The following is a 22,177-nucleotide window of genomic DNA, read 5'->3' as shown; positions in this document are numbered from 1 at the left end:
GAGGGAAATAATATTGCTTTTAATTACCGTCTAATTTATAGATGCACAACCGGATCAATGCAGATGAAGCAGGACTTCTTGTTGACGTGTAGCCACATGTCCTTCTGAAAAAGTCCCTTCACAGAATGCCAGTATTCTCTATGCAACACAACTTTCCCAAAATACTGTAGTGTACTGTTATTTAAAACATATAGGATACTGTTTAGTGTCTCTGTGCTGTTGCTTCAAATGGAACAGCCCACAATGCATTGCTAACTACAGTACAAAACCGTATTACACAAATACTGTAGATTAATGGTGAAAATTGGCTGTAAAATAACATTTGTGTGCAGTGTAGGAGCTGCTTCAAAGGTTGTCAATCAGTGGCTGAAAATGCGTCTGCACTTGTTGGTTGGTATGAATAGTTTTCTGCAGAAAAAAATGCATCTGCTGCAGCCACACCTATTACACACGCATTACACATTACACATTCAGGTTTAACCAGTTCACTGCCAAACAAAATACGTATGCCTGGCTGCTCATTATACTCTGTGCTGCAGCACATGCTGCTCAGGAGGGTAGCATGGCTCTCAACGTCCCGGGACTCGTAGCCACCATCATATTCTACCTGTTGGTGCTCGGTATCGGCATCTGGGCTTCCATCAAATCCAAAAGGGATGAAAACGGGACGCAGGCGAACCATGCAGACATGGCTCTGCTGGGCAACAGGAACATCAATTTGGTCATGGGAATCTTCACCACAACCGGTGAGTTTCTTTGTGCTGCAGCTGCAGCAGCTGTAACCTGCAGGTTCATAGACTGTTAAAAAAACACAAAAAACTGCATTTTAATTGTATGATTTCTTTTAACATTTACCATATGGTAAATTGTGCTTAAAGGTGCAGTGTGTAGCATTTTGAGCTGACTTTATTGCAGGTTAACACTTGGCTTTGTCTGAACACTGTGCACACCGCTCTATATCACTGCGGTTAGGTCAGCAGACACTCGCATCTCCGTGGTCAACCCAGCAGACACTTAAATTTCAGTGCGCCCTTATGCTGAAATTCACGGTAAACGCATTCAAACGGCACAGATCGGGAGCGAGCGAAGGACTTTGCAAAGTTAGCGGAAAGATTAACGTGAGACAACATCCGGTTTTCAAAATAGGATGTCAACTAAGCGTATACAAATTGTATTTGTGGAAATAAGATTAAATGAATTACATCAACATGAAGTATAAAACATGTTGCCTACATCTCGTGAGTTAAATGGAAAATACAACTAAATTGTGTCTTTATTCTTTGATTTGAGGGTTGCTGGAAAAATAATGGAATTAATAATATCTGACTTACTGATATGTATGTGTTCAGGACATTTCTGACCACATCCAAACAAAAATCAAACATGTTAACTGTACCAATTAAGATATTTTATGAAGTACAAACTGAACTGAAATTGCACCTTCAAATAGCTAATTTCTGAAATGTTTATGGTGCTATGAAAATATTCTTGTCAATAATTCCAGGCAATGACTGATGTATATGTGTTCAAGACATTGTTGACTCGTACCACAGAGAAAATCAGACATTTTTATTGTACCAATTAAGAAATATTTCACTACAGAACATTTCAAAATTAAAGCCCTTCAAAATCTCATTCTTGAGCTAACTTCAAATCACATTCATGAGACAATTTGTCTAATTTCAGATTACATTTTAGAGGAAATGGTGCATAGTTACAAAATAATTTCACTACAGATTAATAGCAGACCACCTCAAGGTGTCACTCAGAGAGAACCAGGACATTCTAATCTAGCATTTCAAAATTAAAGCCCTTCAAAATCTCATTCATGAGCCAACTTCAAATCATCTAATAACTGAATATTTGAAGTGTTATAAAAAGTATTTTCTCAATAATTCCAGACAGTGACTGATGTACAGTATATGTAATCAGGGCATTGTTGACTCCACCCATACTGAAAATCTGACATTTTCAATATCAATATTTCCTTTGTGCAATAATGTAGATTCAACGGTTTGGTTATATTTAGCTTTTCAACAGATTTAATAATCTATCATAGGCCTTTGTATCATAGACAGTTTGCTATATTTACTGTTCATTTTATTTTCGTATTCTTTTTTACATAATATGAAATGAAATGTAAGGAATGTCTATTCATATTCCTCAACGTGAATCCCATTACTCTATGACAGTATGTGTGTAATTGTTAAACCTGTGGGACATAAGGATATCGTTTGTTTTCAGGGACGGCCGAACGGTGCTTCGCTTTTAATGTTGCCGCTGCAAGGAATTGTGGGGTGGAATTCTCTACTTTCCTTTATTAAAGGAAGGCCCCGTGTTTCCTATGCTAAAGGAGCTAATAAAGGAAGCATTAAAGCACCTTTCCTTAGCATTTAGAGAATTCAAACAGCTCCTATCATGGCGGCCACTTAGAGACGTCCGGGTCATTTCACTCAGTTAGGAACCTTCCTAAGCAAAAAGGACTCTTCGACCTCAGCCGTTGCAGTTTTTCTGTTTTCGTGTCGGCCACCGTAGTTCTCAGGAGAAAGAGTCTGTATACAGCGCACCAGGCTTTCAACTCCACTGAAAACCCACCGTGTCGTTATTTAGAGTGAGAGAGTCCACACAGGACAGGAAAGAGGGAGGTGGAAGGGCCAAACAAAAACATGACTTTTGCCAAGGAGGCCGCTGTTTGTGTCTCCTGCAAAACAAAATGTGAACCTTGACGTTTTGAGCAAAGTTTATTTTAAAGAGACTCGATGAAAATACTGACGCGAGAGGGATCCGTAGAGCGTCAAGGTTTGAAGCTTAAAGTTAATTATTCCTTGATATGAAAGGTTGAGGGAAGTTTGAGGTCAGACTAACTATTCATCCAATGTTTGCTCCGTGCATAAGACTGAAGACAGAAATCAGTTAACACACAACAATCCTCTTGATGTTTGCAAGGACGACTGGAATAACAACTTGTAAGACATTTGAAGAATGTGAAAAGGAACTGTGTGTGTGTGTGTGTGTGTGTGTGTGTGTGTGTGTTATGCAGCTACCTGGGTTGGAGGGACCTTCATCATCGGCACAGCTGAGACAGTGTACAATCCAAAGTTTGGGCTGATTTGGGCTGTGATGCCTTTGGCAGCAACGTTGGCCTTCATTGTTGGTAAGATTCCCTTTTACAACTCGTGGTTTTGAAGTTTTCACTTTAACTTTCACTTCAACAAACAGTTCACCTGCTTTCGTTGCTCACTAAATGACACTTCAACTCCTCTAAAAGTTACTGTTCACCTGATCTTACATTCTTTCTACGGTTCCACTTGATTTGACATCTTATCTTTAAATGCTTTAACTTCCGTTGTTACTTATAATTTTAAAAGGTTTGGAAGTTTCAAATCAACATTTTTAAACCGTTAAGCTGTTTCCATTTGCAAAGGGAGTATCTTATTTAAATCAGGACAGCATGTTGCGCATCAACATATATTTCATGACACACACATTTTAAATTGACACTTTTTTTTACTGTGCTTTACTTTTTGGGTTGCATCAATTTCCTAGAAAACTGTGACGCTGAAAATGTAATTCTCTAATTTATCTTGGATCCGATGACGAAGTAATCACTCAATCAGGCCACAAGTCAAGCGTGTTGTTCAGACAAGTAAAACAAATCTACAACTTATATAGTAAGTGTCGTAGGAATTGCAGGTTTAGACATAAACGCAGATAAAGTGAGGAGGAGGCAACATGGAGACTTTCAATTTTTTAACGAATATGACTTATAGCTGAGAGTCCAAAAACAAGCAGGTAACAGAAGTAAATCAAAAAACATCTGGAATGCTAAACACTGGAACTAAACACTAGAAACTAAGGCTGGGACGTTGATACAAGCTAGGCAAGGGTACAAGGGTACAAGAGTACAAGGGTACACACATTTCTTTGCTGGTTAAAAAAAAGTCAGAAGAAGAAGAATTTGATCATTTGAACAAAGCAGAAAACTTTATGGTCCATTTTTGGCCAGATTATTAAGAAATCCCATCTGTGCCCATTATTTAAAATATATTTCTCTTCTTAACAAATATCACTTTGGTTTAGAAACACTCCTCGCTGTGTTCTATCCCACGTAAGAATCCTGTTTTAAACAGGAAATCCATCACATTAACGATCACAAGTGACCCAAGCAGCCTCTAAACCCCCAAAAGCAATGGCAGACTGAGGGTTTTATGTGCGTTAGTTTGAAAGAATAGGATAGATAAAAACATAGATGACAATAAAGGAAGTGGAATCAGAACTGCAACTCTCCTGCTGTTGTTTTCAAGGTGGTGTTTTCTTTGCTGAGCCCATGAGAGACAGGAAGTACGTGACCATGATGGACCCTTTCCAGATCAAGTACGGAAACGAACTGAGTGGACTTTTTTCTATTGCGCCACTGATGTCGGAAATCATTTGGGTGACATCAACACTGATAAGCTTGGGTAACAATTTATCAAACTACATATACGTATGTGTGCCCATACTGGGCCTTTACTGTAGTTGTTTGTGTACAGTTGCACCGTTTGTGCTTCCTCAACCAAAATGTTGCAGTACCTTTTTCGTTTTTGTTTGTTTGTGTAATGCCGCAGTGCAATGAATGAATTGTTGCTGATCTTTGCTATGTTGGCGAGTTTTATTTTGTGCGTGTGCTATTTGTGTATTTAAGTGTGCATGGAAACTGCATGTGTGCTTCATAGGAGTAACCATGAGCGTGATCCTGGATTTGTCCTACGCTGTGGGCATCTGGATTTCTGCTGCTGTGGCTGTCACCTACACCCTGCTGGGAGGTCTCTACTCTGTGGCCTACACAGACGTCATACAGCTCACTCTCATTTTTGTCACCTCGGTAATTTGTCCAATCACATTCGTTTCGGATTCCAATGGATTCCAACGGTGACACGTTTTCACGTCAAAACACGATCCTTTTCTCTGCCATTTGATCTGCATGTCCCAATCATCATTACCTGCTGAACTAGCATTGTCGTTGTGAGCAGGTTAGCATGCTGACACTAAGCTCTAAGCTCCATTATACCCATGTGCAGCATCATAGAGCTGCTAGCATGGTGCCGGACTGAGCTATCCATTTTTAAGGACAGCAATGTAATTGGTTAAAAAAAAAAACGGCGTCGTTTCTTTGTCATTTTTTGTATGCGTGTTGTCGAGCAATGTTCCCTGAAGTCGGTGTATTATAGGGGCACTTTTAAAATTTAGAATTGCCCATCTGTAAAGACTGATGAGAAGTGTTATAAAATGATATATCCTTACTTTTATTCCTTTGTATGGGTAAAGCTCCAAAAATCCTGGATCCTACATTTCCCATATTGCAAATCAATAGCATCATTTATTATACCCTCCCTGCCTTCTAAACGCCCATTTCTCTAAAAACTCACACCTCCAGTTTGTAAAACAGGCTTTCTGTTGAAGATGTATGTCCCAAGGCCAGGCTGACATAACTCTATGACATCATCCGGGGTTATTTGCTCAGACTTTAGAAATCTTCCTCCGGAGCCACGGGACATTATACGTCTCTTTTCACAGGCTGAGTATCTGTGAGGATTAAACTAACTTTCATGTGTAAGATTGGTAACATTCTGTATTTTTTAGTTCATCCCCAGTTGTATGAGAAAGAGGAGGACCATGGAAACTCAACTGATATATGTGTATTGATGGTGTACTTCTCTCTCCTCAGTGGCTGTGCGTCCCCTTCATCCTCATGAGTCCCACCTCCGTCGCCATCACCACCACATCTTTCAACCACACCTTTCAGGCCCCCTGGGTTAGCACTCTGACTGCAGACAGAGCCTGGTTGTGGATCGATATCTTTTTGCTTCTGGTACGGCAATGAAAAGCATTTGAGAATAATGCATGATTGTTACAATCAAAGGAAGAGCTCGATTTCAGGTGGTATGTGCAGCAGTAGAAACAGGTGTCTCACAAAATGACATGAAAGTGTCAAGCGGGGGCGTACGAGTGAATAGTTCAGTTATTTATTGGTGAAAAGATGATGCATAATCTTACAGGTAAGGGTGGCGAGTCCAAAGAGGCAGGCAGTTGCAGTAAAATGATATTTGTTAGAACTGTTCAGAACTATTATTGTAATTACCAATCTTGGTGTGGTTTGTAATCGCAGTGTTAGCTTGCAGTGTTCCTCTTCTCAGTATTTTCTGTGGACTTGTTTTCAAATTGATTTTAAGTGAATTGATTTGCTACCATTGGCAGTGTGGTCTGCATAGTGTGGAGCAACTTTAGAGGCTGGAAAACTTGACTGTATTTAACGAGAGACGGTGGTTTGCATGTGTAAATGTGGAGCAACTGGAAGAAAAGGTCAGACGTATTTAGCTTTTTACACGTGTCACCTGAGTTTGTAACACCACTGTGTAACTTAAAGTCCAACATCATTTTTTTTATCCATGGCCGCATACATATCTGCCCTTTAGATCACATACCTGTCTGAAACCAAAATCGAGGAATAGATGCTTTTTTTGGTTTCATGATGGCTCTCCGATTTTTGCATTTATTTGTCAGAAAATACCTTTTCCATTGCAGACATTTTGACTTATAAGCAAAAACAGCACAGAAGTGGCTGACTTAATGTGGACTAACTGTACCTCTATTGTGATATTTGTCCCTCCCTCAAAGAGCATAGGGGACCTCGGTTTCCAGGATTTCCACCAGAGGACATTGTCAGCTTCTTCATCAGCCACAGCTAAGTTGCGATGTTACGCTGCAGCATTTCTCATCCCCACGTTTGGAATTCCTCCTGTGCTCATCGGGGCAGTGGCAGCATCAACAGGTAGATTAGTTGTGTTGAATATCTTTCAACTTGAAATTAAACTTGTTTTGTATTTTTATCCAAAGTTGACCACATGAAAAGAGGTGGAGCTAGTACATTGAGCGTGTGGCTGTCGCCATCATCATATCCGTTATATCCTCTTTCAACATGGTATTATTTTACAGTAACTACACCTGACACACCAAACGTATCAGTTTGACTGATTCATCCTGTCCCTCCGCTGTTTCCTAGACTGGAACCTAACCTCGTATGGGTCTCCGTCTCCGTTCGAACGAGGTCAGACAGGTTTGATTTTACCCCTCTCCCTGCAGCACCTAACTCCGCCCTACATCTCCGTCATCGGCATCGGAGCTGTGGCTGCCGCCGTGATGTCATCGACTGACTCCGCCCTGCTGTCTGCAGCCTCCATCTTCTCCTCGAATATCTACAAGAAGATCCTGAGGACCAAGGTGAAGGTGGAGAGAGGAGGGGTGAAAGGTCACCTGATGGATGATCAGAGCAGTGCACCAACGGCCATTTGCACTGTCAGGTGTAGAACCATTAATCCGTCATTGAACAGATGGAAGCGTTGCTGTCAGTCTCAGTTTGTTTAGAATTTGAACTCCTTTTTAAACAAGCAGCGTGAGTAAAAACAGTTCAAAAAGGGATTTAGGAACTGTTTGTCAAAACTGGCATTTCTTGAAAATGGATGAAATAAACACACACATTGAAGAGAAATTGGAATCACAATCCAAATTTTCATGAGATCTCACTGTGGTAACAACACATAAAGTTCAGACTGCTAGCATATAGTGGTTGTCTTTTTTAAATGAAGCAGCAAAGTAAGAGAAAGATGCTCCTGTTAAAGGCGCTCAGGGTTTTTGCATGATTATGCACTTACCTTGAACAAACAAGAACTACTTCTGTCTAGGGAGTCAATCAGAGAGGTTTGGAAAGATATAAAAACTAATTTCTCAGTCTATTGCTGCTAACCTTACTGTTTTTCCTCTTTCTATTTCTTTTCATCGTAGGCATCCGACAATGAGATGCGGTGGGTGATTCGTATTTCTGTGGTTGTATTCGGCCTGGCCGGCACATCGCTCACTTTCCTGCACACGGGTGTCATAGCTTTCTGGATCCTGGGTGGAGAAATCGCCTACATCATGATGTTCCCGCAGTTGGTCTGCGTGCTTTTCCTCGACATATCCAACGGTTACGGTGCCACTGTGGGCTTCCTGGTGGGGTTCCTTCTGAGGGCTTTGTGTGGAGAGCCCCTGCTACGGCTACCACCAGCCATCCATTTCCCAGGATGCACCCTTGAAGACGGTGTTTACGTTCAGTATTCCCCCATCAGGACCATCTGTATGCTGGTTGCTTTTGCCACCATATTGCTGGTCTCCTACCTGACGGCTCTGCTCTTCAACAAGGGACTCATACCAGAGAAGTGGGACGTGTTTCAAGTTAAAGTCCAACGGCCACCACAAACACACACACCAGCAGATGGGGCAAGCAGCAAAGAAAACCACAACTCGCAGCCTCTGTGTGAGGATGGTGAAGTCTCTGATCCAATGTTGGAGTCGAATTGTTGAAATTCTAAACTACATCATACTGTAACAATGCGGTATGACCTCTTCTAACAAAATACTGTGTAGCTCGTTTTTTATTCATTAATACGAGTGAGAAATCCGTCAGTGAGGAAGAACAAAATGTAACGTGAAAGAGGAGCACAAAGGGTGGGGGCCGATGGCCAAGGTTACAGACATTTTGCTCTCAGACATTTAAATAATCAATTTACTTTGGACTACATTAAGCATTCTCTTTTGCACATAAGAAACTCAATGCCGTGCACTCACTCTTAATTTAATATAGCCTCACTGTAACGGAAATTTACACATCTTTTCAACTGCAAATCATTAACACGCATCTTCATTTTCACTGTGCAGTTACTTCTACAATTCTGCAATTTTATCACAAAAAAACCTGCTTTAAAACCCCAATAACAGAGTTGCACACCACTGTTTCCCTGGAACATACTAACCGTGTCCTCAAAAACAGATCAGCCCATACATGTATTGCGTAAATGTAACACTTTGTGTGGCAGGAAACATCTGGTTGATAAACCCAGTGAGTAAAAGTCTTCAGTTCCACGAAGTGTTCAGTGTGGGTATTTGTCTGGTGTAATCGTGCAGGAAATAGAAACTACTGAAGAAATGATTTGGCACTAATAAATGTGACGTTTATTCACAACAGTTGATACATGTACAGTTTATGTTTAGTGTGTTTTACGCTGCTGTTACATAAGACTAGTAGTAGAAAGGTATGTCGTTCATGCAGAAGTTGGGCTGCAGGCTCTCGTAGGTGCAGTCGGACGTGTCCATGGCACAGCGGCCGCAGCCGCAGCTCAAAGCCACCGGGTAGGTGACGGTCGGGTCCACGCCGGGACGACAGTCGGGAAGCTCAAATGTCTTGTAGTATAAGTCCCGGTACGTGCACACATGCTGGTACACGTTGCTGAATGGTATCTGGATGACGGGGTCCTGGTGGGGACAAACATAGCAAGGTGTGTTCAACAGTGCTATCAACCATCACATCATAAGAGGGGTGAGGAACACTGGTCTAAGACAGCACAGCTCATGTCACAATGAAGAGACTTTGGAAGAAATCTACTGAATTTGTGTAACTCAACTTTGTTTAACTGTCATGGTAAATTCAAATAAACTTTGGAATGTGTAATGACTCGAGGAAACGGGACAGACCGTTTCAATGTTCATATGAGCGCCTGACTATTTCTTTAAGAGAGACTCTATAATATGTGAAGCTGTCCTTTACCCTGCATCAAAGTAGAGTTTCCAGAGTGTTGCAGCAACAGTCAGTCAGTTCAGATGGGCGAGGTCATGCTCCAGACAAAGTAGCATGATCAGTGGGGAAAAAACTTGATGACTCCATGAACTTGTGACTACTAGCATGGTGTCATTTCCTCTTACATGACGCAGACATGCACATTGTTTAAATCTTCGGGCATGTAGCAAAGAGAAAGTCTTATCGGCTACAGAGACGATATACGTACATCTTATTTTTCCTTTGCCTTAATACTATATTTAATTCTTTATTTCATTATGTCTGGAGTATAGTAAAAGCATATGCCATCTAATTACCTTTGCACTACCATCCATTGATATTGAATGAATTAAACTGAGAGACGGTCACATGTTGCTTTATTGTTCAGGTCATTAATGTGCTTACTTTGACATTTGGAAGACAAAGAGGAGATTGTGGTTGCTGTGAAGCAAGAATATCAGCGTGTATATGAAAACTTAGACCTGGCATTTATTATTATAAACCTTTTCTAACCTTTAAATCTTTGTTTTAGTTCATTTGTTTCTTGCCTTTTTAATTCCTAAGACTTGCATATTTATTATTCACTTTCATGTCATCTTAAATGTTGTGTGCATCAGTCTCTACTGTTTCATTTACGTCAGTGAAATGTGAGTAACATCTTTAAACAGAGAGAGTTACTGCTCCGAGACTCTTTCCCACACTACCCACAATACCTTGGTGATGCAGTGGCCGCTGCAGATGGTTGTTTCCACTGGGTGGCACTTGGGACAGCCCTCCTTCTCAAGAGACACCGTCTGGTTGATGGGCTGGCAGGACGGCAGTTGGAAGGCCGCTAGCGATGGGAAATGTTGCAATTTGGTACAAATATGCCACATACCGCAACTTCTTTTTGATTTCTCACGAGAGGAGAAGGGAACCATTAGTGCCCCTGCCATCACATTAGTGGTGATGGAATTGCTTGTTCTACATTACTCTTTGCATGTGTAATATTCACAGTTCCTGTTAAACAAAACACACTTCTTTTTTTGTCATTACATGCCACTTCCACTTTGATGTGACGATAAACTCATGTCTATTATGTACTATTATGCCATATCAAAACTCCCACATTTGCTTAGACTTTCACTTCACTCTCTCTATCTTACACCTGTATCAAGTGAACAGTATTCACCTCACTTACTAAATGCCTCTATTCAATGCTTAACCATGAATATAGGTGGATCTTCATGTTTCGGGGGACTGAAAGTCAAAAACATCTACAGAATTTGACTATGAAAGACTGCTTTCCTCAGAAATGACAGAGTGCAACACATTATGGGATAAAGTGGATGTATGGAAGTTGATTAAAGCACACAAAATCAAACTGACACATACTGTAATAAATATCTACAAATATGGCTGAGAGGGCTAAAGCCGTGGACTCAACAAAGGATACACAACAAAAGATAAAGCTTTAAAGTTATTCTAGTGGATGTACAATATTACATTTTTAGAACCTGTTGTCGAGTTATCGTAATATGTGGCTTACTTGTCTTTGTTACATAAATGTAATATTATGAATCATTGTAGTCTAATGTAAGAGAAGGTGTCAGAGATCTTCATGTGGGAGGAGGATAGCTCCGTCAGTGTTGTTCGAATTAGTCACCAAAAGATGTTGATAAAGGTCAAAGATTGGAAGTCAAAACTACAACAAAACCTGCCTTTCAGGTTGTTTTTTTAGTTTACTATATAAATTATACTTTTTGGAACTCAGCTGTTTCCTGACCCACTAATATTCCCGAACCTTTGTCTGTCTGCTGCTTGTCCCATGTTGTCTTGTCGCTGCTGTTTTGCCCGTTCGTCTCACTGCTTGTGTTTGCTGCTCATGTTCTTTTGTTTTTTGTTGTTGTTGTAATGCCTGATTCTGTTGTCTGCCTGATGTTTGTGTGCTAAACTGCATCCGATTTATGTTTTGCTTTCCTTGTTGCCACATGTAATTTCTTTTTTTAGCCCCTTCTCCAACAAATAGTTTTGCCTTTTTTCCAGGCCGCTGTTGTAAATGATAATGTGTTCTTCATGAGTTACCTGGTTAAATATAAGTTAAAAAAAAAAATTTTAATTCATTAAAAAAGTACTGAAAGCTGTCTGTTTTAAATTACCTGCAGCCAGGGGCCAAATGTTAGATGAGGCTGCCAGAAACAAACTCAACATCAAGGGGAACATCACTCTTCTGACCTGTACAGCCATCATCCTGCAGGAGGCAAAGTGGGTTGGTCAGTCAGTTAATAACATACTTACAAGGATAACTTCAGGCTCCATGGCTTCTCGTAAAGAGTAAAAACGCACAACTTGGCAACCCATCCATAAAACATCAATACATTATCAATGTATCATTAATAATGGTGTCAACCTATAAACAACCTATACACTCTTTAAAGTAGGCCTACGCCTCACTGTAAATCGGTACTTGCTGTTTTATCTTTGATATTTTCAGACCTCAGCTGTTCATTTTATTTTAAAAAGCACTGTTTTGGTACAGTTAACAGTATTCATTTAAGCTTATTCTACAACACTTTAGCCACACCAAAACATACTAAAAGATAACATAGCTAAATCGCCTGGTGGTTGTTGGTGTAAATCAGCCTGACTTACCTCTCAGGTGTCTGCAGGCAGTGTGCTGAGGCCGGGTGTGCTGCTCAGTCTTTATACAGCACAGAGGTGCCTGGTATCCAGGATGAAACCTGCTCATATAACCCTGGTTACCTGTTTTTGTTAAAGAGGGGCACGTAGTACAGTTTTAATCTTGTTTTAACCTGGGGATTAGACTCTCTCCGTATCACTTTTACATCCTTTACACACATAAAAGCTGCAGAATTATATAGTATTAGAGGGTGGGTAGGTTCAGTGCCTTGCTCAAGGCCACCGTGAAAGAGGGAGGAAGCTTTATCACCTGAAGCTAAACAATAAAGTTTAAAATTCGAATCAGAACCAACAAGGGGTTCATAAATACAATGAATGTTAAGGTGACTGTTTCAATAGATAATTAGTAGGTCCACTATAACATGTTATTTTCTTTCATATATATAATATGTAATAATACTGACAAATAAAGTTGACTGTTATGTGAGATTTGCATCCAGGTCTTAGACCATGTTAATTTATGTGAAGCATGTAATGCCTACATTTATTATATGACATCTATATTTTTTTATTGTAATAGGGGATTATTCATCAGTGCTTCGTTGATCTGAAGCTTTTTTTTTGATCCATCTTTGTTTAATTACCGGTATAGATAAATAATAAGTGTCTTTATGGGCCAAAGGGTAAGACAGTGAGAACTGCTTTTGCTCAGTATCGTTCACAAGATATACACAGAAATGTATACTGTAATACACATGTTTGTTAGATCCCACTGATAATGACGCACAGTTAGAGTGTTTAAATGGATGTGAAAGTGTTTCCCATGTGGTTTAGCGCTCAGGATACCTGGTTTTCACCCAGGTGCCTTATGACTTAAACTCAGTTGCTCTCCTAAATGGAAACGGCTCCTTGGACAATGGAACATCCAATGATGTGTTGGCTTTTAAAAAAGGTATTTAAAATTCCAGTTTGAATCTATATCCGACAGACTGCTAAAAGCTATTATTGTATGTCAGAAGAGCCGGTTGTAAAAATATGTATGTGTGGCCAAGAATTCCACCTTGACCGTAGAGCAGGATGAGGACTGACAGGAAGCAATCTGCTGCTGCCGGTGAAATAATCCTGTTTTATCAGTGTGGGATCACTGTGACACGTTGACTTCCTCCTGACATGGATCATTTATGACGTTGATGGTTTTAATGGGTTAAGATAACACAGTATGATTTTTTTTTTTTTTCCGAGTGGGACAATTGAGAAGACATCCGAAATTCAAGCACAGGATTGTGTTTCAGTAACTGCTTATTTTTCCTCCTCTTTTGACTGGATACCAGTGTAACACTAGATAGACCCAACAGGGGACATTTGGGTTGCAGAAGGAAAGAAACACATTTAGCAGCACAGCTTGTATTTAGAATATAAAATAAATTGTTAAATGTTACTTTTTTATTTTTTTTATCCTGGGTATTTTATTATTTGGTGTATTATTAAGTACATATAAAACATTACTATATGTAAAAGACCCACTTATGTTGCAGAATTTGCAGTTGCATACATGCAGTTTTATTAGCAAAGGACATACATTTGATGTAATTATATTATAGTAAGGCCTTTTCTTCTTCTTTTTTTTGGTGCAACATGTCAACAAAATTTAATTGCATTATGTAATTGCAAATAAGAAAAAAATAAAGAAATATGCACGAAAAAACAAATAGGAAAAAAAGGGGAAATTACAAAGTACACAAACATTATATTGCCATCCAGCAAACATAATCCTTTAACTATTTTACATATTTATAGATTTCTTTTTTTTCAAAATATGAAAAGTTTAGACAAACCTTTAAAATCCTAATATATGTACATTATATATAGCCTCGAATTTACCTCCTTATCACCATTTAACCATTTAAAGGTTACACCGGAACTCTACATCAGTTTGCTCGTTTTGAGTCGGCGATTAATAGCGGATGGACCCATTCAGTAGGGTCAGCGCATGCGCGGAAAGCAATATGGTTATTGCTCATTACATGACGGTTTTTCTCGAGATATATTGAGTGTAAACCTTGCACAAGGAGACAAACACTGAGGAACAATGACAGAAGAAGAGCAGGAGAGCAAGACGAAGGTTGGCGTCTCTTTTAACTCTAAGCTGTCAGGAAGCATTTTAAACGGCAGAGTGGTTTTTAGAAGGTCAACCAAAGCGGTTAACGTGCAGAAACGGTTGACTTGACTCGCGACGTTCTCTTAAGTTACTCATGGTGAAGCAGAATTCAAAGGCTTTGTTATTGTTATGCACATTGATATACCATCAATGCATGTCCAGTCAATAGAAACAAACATTGCCTTGTCTCCTCTCTGGACAACATACACACAAAGTGTAACAAAGGGCCCACAGGATAGACACAACGTATACTTATATAACCTATAAAACAATGTCATATCAGTGCATGTGTAAAATGACTGTGGATACAGATAATAGCGTCGGTAACAATTGATCATTCGACTCTCATTACACAAGTATGAAATCCCAGTAGGTATCAATATCACTTAATTAAGAGTAAATAAGTCACATTTAAGGTCTACTGCTGTCTCTTTTTCCTTCAGGGTTTCAGGCTGCTGGGGATTCTGGATGTCCAGAACACTCCGTGTGCCAGAGACGCCATCCTGCATGGAGCCGGGGGCTCGCTAGGTGCTGGCCTGCTGCACTTTCTGGCCACAAGTGAGTCTCATACGAGTCTGGACTGTGTGTGTGTCTGTGTGTATTTTCTTTGCTCATTTAGCGATTGTTTAACTTACCATTTAACTTTTATGTGATTCATTTTTCACATAAAATCTTGAACAACCTGTCCACGTCCAGCCAAAACAGGGTTTTAAAGGAATTAACTAGCTAGTTGATCACTGCAACATCCCCATGAGTGTACAAGTGCACCGTCACCAGTCTGTCCCGTCAAAGACGTGAGAGGGAAAGTACCTCATGCAATAAACTAAGGAGAAGCTCACATGGAAATGTGCCTGTGAAACTTGCTACGACTTAAATATGTGACCTGATCACATGAGGGATTGCACGCTTTGGCAGAAATATATATGATGACAACTCTTGAACTCTCAGCAGCAGTCTCTCCTGTTGTCCGCAGGTCGGGTGAAACGGTCTTTTGACGTGGGCTTTGCAGGATTTATGCTCACTACACTCGGGTCCTGGTAGGTCTTTATGTTGATTGACACTTCGTCTTTTACCCTCTAATCAGAACAAACATTAGTTTACATCTTTCACGTATCTTCCATGAAAGAAACCCTTTACAAACACACAGGAGCTCACTTCTTACTGCAGTTTCCTCTCTATTCAATTCAATTCAGTTCAGTTTTGTGTAACACCAAAACATAACAGAAGTTATCTCAGGGCACTTTTCATATAGTAAAGTTCTCAAATATTTACACGCACCCGACAATTCCCACCATGAGTTAGCACTTGGTGACAGTGTGGTGGAAAAATACTCTCCTGAGCTATAAGCCAGGAGAGTATCTAGTTACTTCTGTTCGTAACAGACACCCCGCCGTGTGTCCTTCCCCAGGTTCTACTGCAGGATGAACAACGCCAAGTTTCGTGTGCAGCAGAGGATGGTCCAGGACGGCATCAAGAACAAGGTTGTGTACGAGGGGACCGTTCTAGACCCCAAAAACAAACCTGGAACAGAAACCTCACGGCCCTCATGACCTCCAGCACTGAAGTCCCTCCGCTTCCTCTGGGAGAAGAAGACAGAACACTGTCGGTGTTCTACAAAGACTTAAGAGTTTTTAAAGAAGACTGACTTCGGTTGCACAAGTGATGGACTGAACTAAAATTCTAGTATTTCATGAGTGTGTTTTTTTTTTTTTTGTCTAACAGCTTGAGACCACTATATGTGGACTTGATCCTGAATGTTTAAATTGAATATTTTCTGAACATTGTTCCACCCCTACATTCACCACACAAATGTACCGGTTACATTCTCACTCCCCCAAACCCTCAATGACTCCTGTCTTCTGTCTGAAAGTTTAAATTCACCTCAATATCTTGATTCTTTTATCATGTAGTATTTAAAAGTTGAATGTGTGGAAAATAAATTGCTGGTCAGATTTAAGTAAGAAAAAGAAATGTCTTTCTAGTTATATATATTGTGTTTTAATATTTTCTAGAGTAAAAATAAAAATCTCTCCATCAAAACAGAAAGCAATAGATGAGCTGTGAAAGCGCTCATTAGTTGCTGCCTCATTGAACATGTACAGTCCCGATTTAGAGGATGGAGCAGAGCTGAACGGGGAAAATCAGCCGAGCGTTTTATCCACTAAACAGAGCCGCTGACTCAGTGAAGTTCCCTCAGCAAGACCCTCGACCCCTGCAAGCTCCAGGTAGGGAATCATAACAAAGGCACATCAAAGTTTTTATAATGATTCTCTGAATTTCTTAACATGGCTGGGCTACAGAATTTGCAGTGTAAAAGTGTCAAAGTGATTCATGTACACTGTAATGTTATTCTGCGTTCAGTAATGATTTGATTGTGATGTTAAAGATCCAGGAGTATAAACTGATATTAGCAATGTGTCTACTAAATAATGTCCACTCTTAAACCAGGTTTGGTGCACTGTTGTACCAACAGGTGTCACTGCATCATCACGCCACTAAGTCCTGCACCATGTCTCCCTGTGAGTGTAAGAAAGTGAAATGTTGCAGATGACATCAAGCAAATTACTTCAAGGTGTACATTTAGTACAGAGTAAAAACAAAAGTCAACTTTGTCATGTTTTTTACTGATAGACAAATAGTTTCACTCAAACTTATTTCAATAGTTTCGTCCCCTTTTACAACCAATTTTTATGGCTCAAGTCAAATTCCACACACTTGTCTTGATTCATCTTAAACATAAGAGCAGATTATCCAGAATGATGGAAGCTTTTACAGACGTTACACCTGTTTCAAAAGAAAACGTCGTCAGAATTTGTACAATTCTTATCGTCACTACTTGTTCCGTTTTAACATATAGAAATTTCCATGGGCAAAGTTTTAATTGGAAAGTGCTCCGGTAATTCTTTACATCCCTAACTGATGACACATTTCTAAAACATTTGCAAAAAACATTTACAGGGCTTATTGTTTGCAGTTTAAAATCTTCTTAAATAATATCTCAACCATCATGAAGGACTATAGCTGTCCACTCAACACAAATACAAGCAAATCAATATATTAATGCAGTTGTAATCTGACACACTGTCCTTTCATACGTACATTTCTCATTCTGAACCTAACCCTCATCCACACAACAGAGCCAAGGCACCGTCCTTTTGACAGCAGCACTCGTGCGGTCTTATTATAGAAGACCTTTATCTCCGTCTGTGTTACCGTGTCCTTTGGGACCATTGTTCCACTAGACCTGTTGGCACAAAGACAAGTCGAGAGCGAGATGTCACCTCAGAAAATACCCGCTGATATATTGTTACCTCACTTAGATTGTCACGGGGGGGCTGTACGGACATCTGTCACAGCCCCGACATGCCGCACACTTCCATGTGCAGAGGGGGGGTTATTTTTGTTGTGTCATCACGAGTTTATAGGACACACGTGGATTCAGATAAAGTCGTGTGGACTTCAACATGTAAAGGCTTTAATTCCAAAACGTATTATATGTCCATACAGATTGACATTTTTTTCATTTTATGCATCAGTGTCATAATTACTTCAATATTAACCCATAAAGTGCTTAATTATGCCAGCAGTCAGTACTGAAGTCCGCTGTCAATCACTGTTCGGCTATTGCTTCTTGCTTGTTAACAAATACAAGAACTTCCCTTTAATATTGAAGTTATTTGGTTGATTATTTGAAGTGATCCCTCTGCCGTATAGTGTTTAAAACATCAGTTGTGGTGTAAAAAGACATGTCACATTATAGGTGTCTGTTGTCATAGCCTGACAACAGACCTGAAATAATATTTCAATACGATAAAACTATAAAGTGCACTTGTAAAGAAAATATGGATTCTTTTAAATGTTTCAAATTAACTGATTATATTAAAAACCTCAGGTCAGCGAGGCCCCTTTGCTTCCATATAATCTGCTTTGCTCAGCCCCGAGTAAACCATAATGAAATCGGTCGGCCTTATTGGGTTGTTCAAGCAGCCCTGCTGGTTTCTCTCAGTATTCACTCAGTAGTGGTGAGGTATGTCAGCAGTATTAACCCCGGGTCACGCCTTGCTTTCAATATTAACTATACTTTTCTGTGGAAAGCTATTGTTGTTTTAATGTTAATGCCTGCTGTAAAATCAGGACTTAGACCAAAAGAAGAATTTTGTTGGTTCAAATATAAAATCACCTTTTAAAGCACCGAGGGATTATCTCATGAGCCTAGCGTGCTCAAGCCTGGGGGCCCAACGGGGTCAGTGAGCCTCTGCATTAAGTTAGTTTTATTAATATTTGTCTTTGGAAGGTCATAAAGCTAACTCAAATGCAGTCAAATGCAATTCATGTTTGCTTGTTTTTTGCTGATCTCAGTCCGTGTCTTTTAATATTGAGTACCTGCCAATACCAAACCTGATCTGACATTTCCTCGTATTTTTCGATATTTGTTTCCAACATAATAGAGCTTCAACGTGCAAACTAAGGGTACAATAAGCCCACATCAAAGATTGTATGTTTGACAGCTGCGCAGCTCTGCTCTAAGAAGATTATGGCCTTCCTATTAAATTGTGTGCACCGATAGCATTGTGTGTAATATGCGGGAGCTTTGAGAGGGGCTTAAACAGTCCTTCATCTGCATGAACAAGAAATTAAAGTTCCATCAACAGCAGCGCTTATGGCTAATCTGCAATATGTTGCTCAAAAAGCAGTGAAACAAGTCTTAACATTTTGTTCCTAGTCAGGTAATGGGGGTGGTGTAGTGGTGGTGGTGGTGGGGGGGTTACATGTTTGTGCCCAGAGGTGTATTGTCTATTAATCCATCAATGAAAAATAAAGCTGAGCTCTTATAATAACAAAGAGCAAAGGTGTGATGTTTTTTTCCCCATTGATGTTGTATATAAAAGTATACAAAAAAATCTAAATATATTGTACTGTTAAAATGATGTCATTACACATTGCAAACATTTGTTAATAAACCAGTCCTTACTGATGTATAATGTAAAAAAAATGTATTTAAATGAGGTTTCTTACTTAACATGTTGATTCTAACATAGGCTCACAGGCGTCATTGTTCTCATTTGGTTCTTTCAATTTCTCGTCCTTAGTTTCGGATACGGCGTCAGCTTGTGATTGTTTCGAGTACTGAGCCTTCACATTAAAAACATCCCATCGCTCAGGAATCAGGCCTCTGTTGAAGAGCAGAGACGCCAGGTAGGAGAACAACAGGATGGCCGCCATGGCAGAAAGCATGCAAATGGTCCTGATCGGGGAGTGCTGGATGTAGACGCCATCTACCAGAATGCATCCTGGGAATTTGAGAATAGGTGGTAGCCCAATCAGCGGCTCCCCGCACAACACCCGCAGCAGCATGCCCACCACGCAGCCCAGGACGGCCCCGTAAGCGTTGGAGACGCTGAAGAAGAGGACGCAGACGAGCTGCGGCAGCATGAGGGTGTAGGTGAGGTCGGATCGAAGCATCCAGATCATCAGGACGCTGTTGTCCATGAAGGTGAGAGACGTACCGGCTAGGCCCACAACCACCACCGAGATCCGGATCACCCACTGGATCTCCCTCTCCGATGCCTGGAGGAAAAACAAACAAACAAATGGCCCATTTTTGTGAAAAAAGTAGGTAATTCAGCTTTTCAAATGCACTTCTTTTAATGTGAAAGAGTATAAGGATGTCTGATGTCTCTTTCTCACCTGTGGCCTCAGGATGTTCCTGTAGATGTTGGCGGTGAAGATGGAGGCCGCAGACAGCAAGGCGGAGTCAGTGGATGACATCACAGCGGCGGCCACCGCCCCAATACCGATGATGGAGATGTAGGTTGGGGTGAGGTGCTGCAGCACGATGGGCAGGATGAGTCCCGCCTCCCCACGCTCGTATGGAGACGGAGAACCATAAGAAGTCAAGTTCCAGTCTGAGGAACATGAAGACAGTTTGACGAACAGGCGAGTGGAAAGAGAAAGCCAAACGGACACAAACGCAATCAATTTTAAGTTGAATTCTCTTCAATGTTTTTTATTTTCACATCTTATAAGCTTAATGAGGAAGTGCAACTGAGACACTAGATATTTTTTATTGTTTTGATTTAGATTAGGCTAAAGACTTGAATTGTACAAGGTTTATTTGTAATTTAATTTAGTTCAGCAACATCAGACTTGACTTAAATATTGCTTTCTTAGCTTGTAAAACAAAATCCCAACATTAGAGCCAATGTGAAGTGTCAAATAGAGAGTTTTATTCTCTGCTCCTGAACCGTACTTGTTGATGCAGCCACTGCACCGAGGAGTATGGGAGGGATGCCTAATGTGGGAACGATGAACGCAGCAGCGAAGCAGGTGATCTTGGCTGTAGACGAGGAGGTGGCTGACAGCGTCCTCTGGTGGAAGTTCTGAAGACCCAAGTTCCCCAAACCCTTGAAGGACAAACGAAAGACGAGGTAAGTCATACATTGGATCATAGCGTTACCTTTACCGTTGGTAAAGCAATTCAATGCGTCACCAAACCTACAGGTTCATCTTCACGTGTCGTTATCTATATTCGTGTTATTTTAAAATTTAGAATAATTTCTCTATATTTTTCTTATATCATACAAATGAAGCAAGAGATATGTCCCTTCTGGCCACCGTCTGTGTTTGGATTACAAAACTTAGTCGCAACGGGGAAACTATAGACAGAAGAGTGTTTGATGAAGATGAACAGAAGAGTGTTTGAGGATTCAGGAAGCCCCCCCCCCCCCCCGAAAAAACATGAAACGCAAGGTTTCAGTTTAAAAAAAATAAATCTTTTGGCAGAACAAATGATCAACTCTGTGACCTAAATGTAATAACACATGAGGGGCACAATCCAGAGCTGGAGCTGCTTAATCATCCCTACCTTAAAAAACCTCCACCTCTTGAAGAGCTCTCAGGACTGCTGGGAGGTAAAGTCCTTCAGTCTCCTTCACCCAAGCTTATTAACAGATTTAGCAAGACCTCTTTGCACGGTGTCATGATTATCTGCTAATCTCAGCTGCAAGTTGGTTTTTGAAAATTTAAGCTCGCTGTCAAAGTCCCAACTGCTTCCAGTGGAGGAATTCACATCTCTGCAGGTTCTATTCGCAAAATGAAACCTAAGGAGAATGTTTGTGTAACACCTGCAGTGCATTGCATAAGACACATAACAGTCTTTTGAAAGAAGGGAGATATAATCTTCGAAAAGCATATTTGCATCCAGTCCAGCATGAAACTTGATATGCTGCCCATGATTTAATAAAACAGCGAACCAGAGGACATCCTTGTCGGCATCCTGGAACAAACTTCACCTTAAATAAGCGCCACATTTAACACATATCCAATTTTTCTTGAGAACCCTTTTAGTCTCACCAGAAGTAGAAAGTTATCGATCCACCTCCAGGCTCGGTCTGCCCCCAGAGTACCGACCCATGGAGACTGGAAGGTGGAGTTGTAGGCTGTCTCAGCGATGTCCACCACAGCGGGGCCCATCATAGCGAAGGGAACGCACAGCCACTGAGAAAAAAAAAAAGAGAAGACCTTTAGCAAACTTAATTTCTGTCGCACCATCGAACCCTTTACCTGGACATCATCAGGGCACAATAGCTAAAAACACGAAGAGATTCACTCGCAAATGAGATTGTGTAAAATGAAAACCTTCATTCAGAGCTAGTTAATAGTATAAAATGTAAACTATTAAATGAAAAGGCTAAAGCTACAGTGAAATATTTTAGGAGGTTTAGCCAACAAAACTACTTAGTTAGATGTAGGCAACAAAACTACTTAGTTAG

The 22,177-nt window shown here is 40.4% G+C and overlaps 4 protein-coding genes across 4 annotated transcripts in view; 2 read left to right on the top strand and 2 right to left on the bottom strand.

Annotated features, from left to right (window-relative positions):
* Positions 1-537: 537 nt before the first annotated feature.
* Positions 538-10,988, top strand: LOC116377193 (high-affinity choline transporter 1-like). The gene is made up of 8 exons (XM_031838776.1): positions 538-746; positions 3,041-3,154; positions 4,305-4,460; positions 4,716-4,864; positions 5,708-5,851; positions 6,658-6,811; positions 7,043-7,260; positions 7,822-10,988. The coding sequence occupies exons 1-8, from the start codon at positions 563-565 to the stop codon at positions 8,377-8,379; spliced, it is 1,677 nt and encodes a 558-aa protein (XP_031694636.1). The 5' UTR covers positions 538-562; the 3' UTR covers positions 8,380-10,988.
* Positions 9,006-12,296, bottom strand: lhb (luteinizing hormone subunit beta). Its single transcript, XM_031838836.1, has 4 exons — positions 12,260-12,296; positions 11,767-11,858; positions 10,342-10,460; positions 9,006-9,327 (listed from the first exon to the last, which is right to left on the bottom strand). Exons 2-4 carry the CDS (start codon positions 11,855-11,857, stop codon positions 9,094-9,096), a joined length of 444 nt encoding a protein of 147 aa, XP_031694696.1. The 5' UTR covers position 11,858; positions 12,260-12,296; the 3' UTR covers positions 9,006-9,093.
* Positions 12,297-14,225: 1,929 nt separating this feature from the next.
* Positions 14,226-17,767, top strand: cox20 (cytochrome c oxidase assembly factor COX20). Its single transcript, XM_031838849.1, has 4 exons — positions 14,226-14,369; positions 14,849-14,963; positions 15,379-15,442; positions 15,814-17,767. The coding sequence occupies exons 1-4, from the start codon at positions 14,337-14,339 to the stop codon at positions 15,953-15,955; spliced, it is 354 nt and encodes a 117-aa protein (XP_031694709.1). The 5' UTR covers positions 14,226-14,336; the 3' UTR covers positions 15,956-17,767.
* Positions 17,011-22,177, bottom strand: part of LOC116377204 (high-affinity choline transporter 1-like) — an 11,180-nt gene continuing 6,013 nt past the window's right edge. The window contains exons 5-8 of the mRNA XM_031838787.1: positions 21,759-21,902; positions 20,656-20,809; positions 20,094-20,311; positions 17,011-19,973 (exon numbers count right to left, since the gene is read on the bottom strand). Of these exons, the coding sequence (XP_031694647.1) occupies positions 19,422-19,973; positions 20,094-20,311; positions 20,656-20,809; positions 21,759-21,902 (1,068 nt within the window). The 3' untranslated portion in view covers positions 17,011-19,421. The remainder of the gene's footprint in view (positions 19,974-20,093; positions 20,312-20,655; positions 20,810-21,758; positions 21,903-22,177) is intronic.

This window comes from Anarrhichthys ocellatus, unplaced genomic scaffold, assembly GCF_004355925.1.
Source record: "Anarrhichthys ocellatus isolate YVR2014 unplaced genomic scaffold, GSC_Weel_1.0 scaffold3, whole genome shotgun sequence".
NCBI classification, from domain to species: domain Eukaryota; kingdom Metazoa; phylum Chordata; class Actinopteri; order Perciformes; family Anarhichadidae; genus Anarrhichthys; species Anarrhichthys ocellatus.
The sequence above is the reverse complement of the archived record's forward strand: the minus strand, read 5'-3'. Positions and strand labels throughout refer to the sequence as shown.

What these genes read in the sequence shown, in the direction of transcription:
- LOC116377193 (XM_031838776.1), top strand. Translation starts at nt 563, where the DNA reads ATGGCTCTCAACGTCCCGGGACTCGTAGCCACCATCATATTCTACCTG. An exon ending in GGGAATCTTCACCACAACCG is followed by an intron (nt 747 to 3,040) that starts GTGAGTTTCTTT and finishes TGTGTTATGCAG; the next exon opens with CTACCTGGGTTGGAGGGACC. An exon ending in AGAAGATCCTGAGGACCAAG is followed by an intron (nt 7,261 to 7,821) that starts GTGAAGGTGGAG and finishes TTTTCATCGTAG; the next exon opens with GCATCCGACAATGAGATGCG.
- lhb (XM_031838836.1), bottom strand. Translation starts at nt 11,857, where the DNA reads ATGATGGCTGTACAGGTCAGAAGAGTGATGTTCCCCTTGATGTTGAGT. An exon ending in CATTTGGCCCCTGGCTGCAG is followed by an intron (nt 10,461 to 11,766) that starts GTAATTTAAAAC and finishes TCCCATCGCTAG; the next exon opens with CGGCCTTCCAACTGCCGTCC. An exon ending in GCGGCCACTGCATCACCAAG is followed by an intron (nt 9,328 to 10,341) that starts GTATTGTGGGTA and finishes TGTCCCCACCAG; the next exon opens with GACCCCGTCATCCAGATACC.
- cox20 (XM_031838849.1), top strand. Translation starts at nt 14,337, where the DNA reads ATGACAGAAGAAGAGCAGGAGAGCAAGACGAAG. An exon ending in AGCAGGAGAGCAAGACGAAG is followed by an intron (nt 14,370 to 14,848) that starts GTTGGCGTCTCT and finishes TTTTTCCTTCAG; the next exon opens with GGTTTCAGGCTGCTGGGGAT. An exon ending in CTCACTACACTCGGGTCCTG is followed by an intron (nt 15,443 to 15,813) that starts GTAGGTCTTTAT and finishes GTCCTTCCCCAG; the next exon opens with GTTCTACTGCAGGATGAACA.